General features: G+C 36.3%; 1 protein-coding gene across 1 annotated transcript in view; it reads right to left on the minus strand.

Moving 5' to 3' along the window:
• The window catches only part of LOC118452669 (trafficking protein particle complex subunit 9-like), a gene marked incomplete at both ends in the record, with an annotated part of 164,296 nt that extends 159,424 nt beyond the window's left edge, over positions 1–4,872 (minus strand). The window contains one exon of the mRNA XM_035897915.1: positions 4,748–4,872. Coding sequence (XP_035753808.1) covers positions 4,748–4,872 — 125 coding nt within the window. The remainder of the gene's footprint in view (positions 1–4,747) is intronic.
• Between the last annotated feature and the right edge of the window lie 2,090 nt (positions 4,873–6,962).

Genomic DNA, 6,962 nt, shown 5'->3' on the forward strand with positions numbered 1-6,962 from the left:
CCAACCAAACAAAAAACATCCAACTTGTCCTGTTTAAGGGTTTAAACTTAGAATAGATTTCAGGCTTACTGTTAAGAGGAGTTTGAGCTTAAAGCATCAACAAAATAAACTTTGCCTCAATTAACAGCACACTTTCATAGCAGAAGAGCAGCGCCTGAGAACTGCATGGAAAAAATCCAATTAAGGCCTGTATCTGGTTCTAATACACTATTGACTAAATCAGAGAAGATACACTAAAGACAGTGTGTTAAATTAGATTAGCTCTACATATCATATTTTAACACTTCCTACCACTTACTGATAGTGCAGGAACAGAGTATTCCACGAGATTACTTAAACCTCTCCAGTTTCTGCAGCTGAATCTCTAGAATTACAGCTCATGTTCAGTATGCAAAGGCAAATTCTCCTGAACATGCAAGTTTCAAAACAAGTAAGTCAGACAAGGCCCTTATAAATTATAAACCAGCTCCCAGTCTGCCATACAGCTGGCCAGTAATCAATGTCTGTGTTTAACAGCTTAAGCCAAGATTTGAAAAAAAAACACAATACGCTTTCAAAGTTTTCTTCAGCCAGCTAAACAACTTCTCCATTTCAACTCTTGATTTGGTATTTTGTCCAGTTAGAGCCATGTAGCATTTCTTAATCCCAGAAGTTTTATTCCCAAAAAAGATAGCTTGATGAATAATTCTCCTTCTCACCTTGTGTCAAAAAGGAACTACCAATGAATTACCATTACGTGATGATAATCATTGTGACTACGGACCAGATTTCCACAGATCAGACTGATCTCTAAGCCTCAAGTCCATAACATGGGGCATGGAGTAAGAGAGTGTTTCTTCCAGCACTGAGAAGAACTAAACTAAACCAAATAAACTCGAGCTTCCAAGCATGAAAACCAGTACAGAATTCCCTAGGTTAAAAATAGCACATTGTTTGCTGAGAGATTATGGTATTTGTTTAAATTTCTCTCTGCAGCTTTTGCATTAAGACATAGAAAAGCTGAATATCTAAACACACTGCAGGGTTACTCAAAAAGTAACAGCTTCAGCCTTAAAACCAGACTATTTCACACAGCAGTATAAACACAGCAATGCAGAGCTAAGCTGGGGCTAACTCACTGTGCCATACAGATGCACCATAGAACGACCAAGGTTTTTAGACAACGCTTACCACAACTACTCAGTAGTGAACATAGAAGAGAGTACATCTGAACATAATATTACACCGTGATATTCCACTCAGCTTGAGGGTATAAGCAAGCTTTATGGTGAGGTCATAAAGCAATTTTTATACTGAATTTATGAGATCATTATAACAGTCATTTCCAGAAGCCAGTGACTGGTTTATTAGAAGACAGCCTGTAGCAAAATTGAAAATGTAGATTGCAGAGAAGTTCAGATGCAATACTGGCAATATCCAGGACTGAAGCACAAAAATTTTAAGGCAAACAAGTGGGGAGGGAAGGTTTAAGCATTAAGACTTATAAATATCCAAACAAGGACATTTCAGAATCAGCGAGAGAAGCATTGATTTACATTAATTTTCATTTGCAAAAATTCACCTTTATTTGAAGACTAGTTCGTGCACAGCATACAGGAATGAAAAATAACTACTCCTCCTGAATATTCACAACAGACCCCTATTGCTAAATCATGAATAAATGACAGCAGAGCATTTTCACCACATGTACAAATTGTTTAAGATCCATCTTGTTTCTTAACTTAAAAACTCCCACTTGCTTCTTACATTAGTCCTTGTCAAACCACTTTAATTGGCTTGACTATTACAAGATAAACCTTAAAACATAATCAAGCAACCATCTCAAATGGCACTGTGCAGGGGACAGGCAATGGCCCACAAGCACTGAATTGTTCTGCAGCAACAGAGAGAGACTGAAGTATCTTTTAAGGATGTTCTAGGGAACTCAAAAAGATTCATAAATGTCAACTATTCAAAGGGAACCTTGGATCATCTCTCTTCTACATATCCCAGCTTGCTATTTTGCTGTTTTAGACAACAGTGTCCTCACTGAGCAAAAACGTCTGCATTTGACAATGAACATATATTCATGTACTCTGAAAGACAGCCAGTCTAAAACCAAGCAAGTCAAAACCAAAAATACAGCAAATTCCTCAGAACCCAGCTGAGAAAACTGGACCAGAACACATTTTAATTATATCTTTAACTGCTTAATTGACTCAATAATTTACAATAACTGCCTGATAGTTTATTTGGAATTTGTCTAGCTTTTATTTTAAGCTACTGGTGATCCTTAATGTTTCTTCCTACTAAAGAGCACTGTCAAAGTGGAGAGAAGTCACAAACAGAAATAAACAGACAGCATTAAACAGAAGAAGTAGACAGCAGGGAACACAGCTGGGTATAATACCTTATCACAGAATGACTAGCAGTCAGATGTAATGTAGTCATCTAAAGAGATGAATGCAATCTCTTCAGTTATGACAGGTAATTTCTTCCGGTCATTTTCCCAGTACCAACTACGTATGTCCAGATACATAGACTTCCTTCTGTGGATAGTCTGGTGAAGTGAAAAATACTTCTACAATATTCTGAAAAGTTCTGAACTTCATAAGCATTTTTAATGCAGGTAGATCAAATGACAGTAGTTTAACTGGGACAAACCGGAATAAGATTATGATTTATGAGTATAGTAACATGGTAAATAGAAATGGAAGTTAGAGAAATGGACATTTGTTTAAATGGAATGAGCCGTGGCAGTAAATCACCCTACAGATGGCGATACCTTACTGTGGTTTTCTCTCTCCTCATCTACAATAGACCAACCTTATAAATACTGGAAAAATGTAAGTCATATTTTTCCTGTCATGGATGTCATCTGCAAATACATGATCAGAACGTTAACAATGTAAGTAATTACAAGCGTAATTTTGTAGACTTCCTCCAGAGCTTTATCCTGTTGGTTATTTTAACACTCTGATTTTTATTATCTCCCCTCTATAAATCATCTCTTCTAAACATTACAAGAAGTGCAAGGTTAGTGATTAAGCCTGTTTTAGAATAGATGTTAAGACAGCAAATTGTTAATTTGGGGCATGCTATGGGAGCTGTACAGCAGTCATACCAATCAGGCTCAATACACAGATAAACTTATTGAGCAAGGAACCCCTTGATGCTGTTGGAATGTGTATTCTCTATTGAACATAGTTTTGATCACCTGCAAGGTCCTTCCATCACAAAATACCAATTAATTAATCAAAATTCATTCCATAAACCTAAAAACAGAATCAAGTATGTGCATTCCACCAGACTATTTCACTATACAGCTCTCCAACACCCTTGTAATACCATCACGTAAGTCTTTGTGAACCTGCAACTTCTTGGTTGCCAGGACAACTGGCTGACAATTGAAAAGTGCACCAAAAGGATTTTTTTCATGTATTTGGTGCAAAGAAATTCTGCATTTCAGGATTTTTAGTCCAAGTTTAAAATAATATTCCTCTTGCTTTCATAAGTCAGAAGTGTCTATAGGTCAGACATTCTACACAAATTCTAAACTTAAAAATTAATGCTGAACATTTTACCCACTTAAATATCAAATTGTTTCCTCAATCATGCTGATTTATATTTATGAGCAATTTATGAGCAATTGGGAAATACCTTGCTCTGTCATAAAGAACAAGGAAAGGCTTTACTAATTTTTCTTTCATATGTTGTCATCATCCTTTTTGTACTGCAGAATCAAATGGTAATGAATTAGCAGTATTAATGGTCCAAAAGAAACATACTTAAAAATTAATAGCATCACCTGTTTATTGATTAAATAGAATTATAAATAACCTCACTGGGCAGAAAGCAAATTCACGTGCAAAGCAAGTTACTGAGAAAAGCAAAGCCTGTATTTGCTTCTCAGCCAAAGACAAGCTGAGCCAAATACTCCAGTGTACAACACTCGATCTAAATTCTGGCTGAAAGACTTAATGCAGAACACAGATCCATGTAGGAAACGTCTCAAATACTACAAGGCATGCAAAACATTCACCAAAGCTATGGAAGAGGTCAATGAAGTCCTACGGTACATTTTTGACAATCTTTTGTTATTTTAGTCTTAAATTGGATCTTCTGCAGATCTAGCCAGTATGAAGCTTATTCCTATTTCACTGCTTAAAACACGAAGTTTCCATCTTCAACAGGCAAGATCTTCAACAGAAAAACAAATGCTAGCTTACTCCAGAGACTTTCTCTCAACAAGCACAGTGCGGTTTCTACCTACACAATTGTTCTTTCATCCTACTTTTATTTTGTTTTCTTTTGGCTCTCTCAACTAGTCTGTTTTATTACTTGTATGAACACCTCTAAAAGGCTTACTACTGGAAGCATGAAGATAAGACTTTGATCCCAAAATGTTTAGAAAGTACAAATCCTTCCACACATTTTAATATAAGAAAACCAAGAATTCATAAAGAAGCACCTTCCTACAGAGTATGTAAGATAAGAAAGCAACATGAGGTGAAGAACTGACAGTTCCTTGAGGATACCATACTGACAACCAACTCTTTACAATTTCTACTGTTACCCTGATCTTGTTTCACCTTTTTATTATTTTGTTCTAATATAATAATCCAAACACAGAACATCAAGCTGCTCTAAAAAAAAAAAAAAAAGGAAATATTTATGAGGCATAGTAACCTTTATTTTTTAATCACACAACAAACCATAACACAGTGCAATGAAAACCACATCTTTTACTCATTTTGATGTCACTCACCTTCACATGACTGAAATCACCAACTTTGCTGCTTTCTTGTGGATTAATAGGTTTAGTCTCTACTCGTGGTTTGACAACCTGCCGGAAAGGACTGGAGAGCGGAAGTCCACTTACACTGATTCCATCTAGAAACAGAAAAAATGGAATTACTTTTGCTTGTCTAATGTTATGCAATGTATCTATATCCGTATTATCAAAGGGAGAGAAGATACACAAAAATAAATATTAACATTTTCTACAAAAAGGCAAAACAAAAAGTAAATATTATTTTGCTATATTTTTCTCTAAAGCCAAAAAAACCCGAACGAGGATACACCTAAAACTCTGTGAAGGTCACAGGAAAGGAAGGTAACTGCATTTGAAATATCACAACAGTGATGTCAGAGTTAATAACATAACACTAGTTTTAATATTTACAATATTAGAAAAGAAAAAAGATAAAAGTTTGTATTTTTCCATGACAGTGACCCTATCAACTGTTTAATACCTTTAAAATAACTTCCTGTATGAGGCCTGAGGATTCCTTTTCCAAGTATGTACTACGGAAAGCGTAGAAAATAGAGAAGTCATGTTTTGTACCATATACTGATGTAAAAATGTATAAAGTATTTGTCATGTATAACAAACACAGAATGGAAAGCAAAGTTTACACTGTAATAGTCAACAAAAAGCTTAACAGAAATGGATAACCTTAGAGGAACGTCCTCAGTTTGATATTTACTAGCTGTCTGTGTACTGGCATATAGTATAGCAATAAAAGACAATATGACAAATTTGTAGTATTTTTTATTGCTGACAAGCTTGTATAACTTGAAGGTAAATAAATACACTGCAGCATATTTGGGTTTCTCACCCTACCAAAGCTACATTCTAAGCACAAACCACTAAAACGTGTGCAAATTACTGCTGAATCAAAAAGTCAGAGGAACAAGAACATTAAAATAATGAAGCTTTAACAAACATTAAAATTAGATTCACAATTTATTATTAACAATTTGTTATTGTTTAGATTTACATCCAAAGTCAAGCAAGATTTTGTTGTTCGGTGCTCTGCAGAGCAACTGCAATCCACAAACACCAATTAAATACAAGCAAAATCTCATCTATCGCAGCAGACACATATACCTAAACATACGGGAAACACCAAGTCATTACACAAAACCCAAGCGTATTTCCTTCTCAAAATTGCTCCTATCAAATTAGAGTTGCTAGTAATCACATTCATATGCCATGGATGACCTCAAATCTGGACCCGTTGCAGACACATTTCTCAAAAGAAGAAATCAGAAGAACAAGATGAAGCATGAAATGGTTCTGCTTAAGTAAAATCCAACTTCACAGGTATCCAAATGAGAAAACAAGGGGCATTCTCTTCGCTAACTAGTTTTAAAATGCACCTTAGTTCAGCCTTAAAGGTACAACACTATGATGAACATCAGATTTGAAGATTCTGATTCAGGAGGCTTACAAGTTTTTAATTTACAATTAACTTACCTCACATGTAAAAAAAAGAAAGTAAAAAGAAAGATTAGTCAGGAACTTAATATTTCCATCGCCAATCATCATCATCATCTGCTCAATCAAACCAGAGCATTCAGGACTTCCTAAAACATCAATAACATCTACAGATTATGGCAAAAGATGAATTCGCATACCCTGACGTACTTCATGTGGGCAAAGCCTGACAACGATGTATTTTTGTGCAGGTTTTGGCTGGGATAGAGTTAATTTTCTTCACAGTAGCTGGTATGGGGCTATGGTTTGAATCTGCGCTGGAAACAGTGCTGAGAACACGGGGATGTTTTGGTTACTGCTGAGCAGGGCTTGCACAGAGTCAAGGCCTTTGCTGCTCCTCACCCCACCCCACCAGCGAGGAGGCTGGGGCTGCACAAGGAGTCGGGAGGGGGCACGGCCAGGACAGCTGACCCCAACTGACCAAAAGGGTATGCCATACTGTATGACATCATGCTCAGTGATAAAAATGGGGGAGGAGGTCGCTTCTTGGGGACAGGCTGGTTGGTTGGTGGTGAGCGACTGTTTTCATTTGCATCACTTGTCTGTCTTGGGTTTTATTTTCCTCTCTGTTATTTTTTTTCTCTTTTCCTTACTTTAAAAAAAAATAAAAAAATTATTAAACTCTCTTTATCTCAACCCACAAGTTTCTTTCTCACTTTTACCCTTCCAATTCTTCCCCCACCCCACCGGGACAGGGGGA

This window comes from Egretta garzetta, unplaced genomic scaffold (genome assembly GCF_000687185.1).
Source record: "Egretta garzetta isolate BGI_Z169 unplaced genomic scaffold, ASM68718v1 scaffold827, whole genome shotgun sequence".
In the NCBI taxonomy this organism is placed as follows: Eukaryota; Metazoa; Chordata; class Aves; order Pelecaniformes; family Ardeidae; genus Egretta; species Egretta garzetta.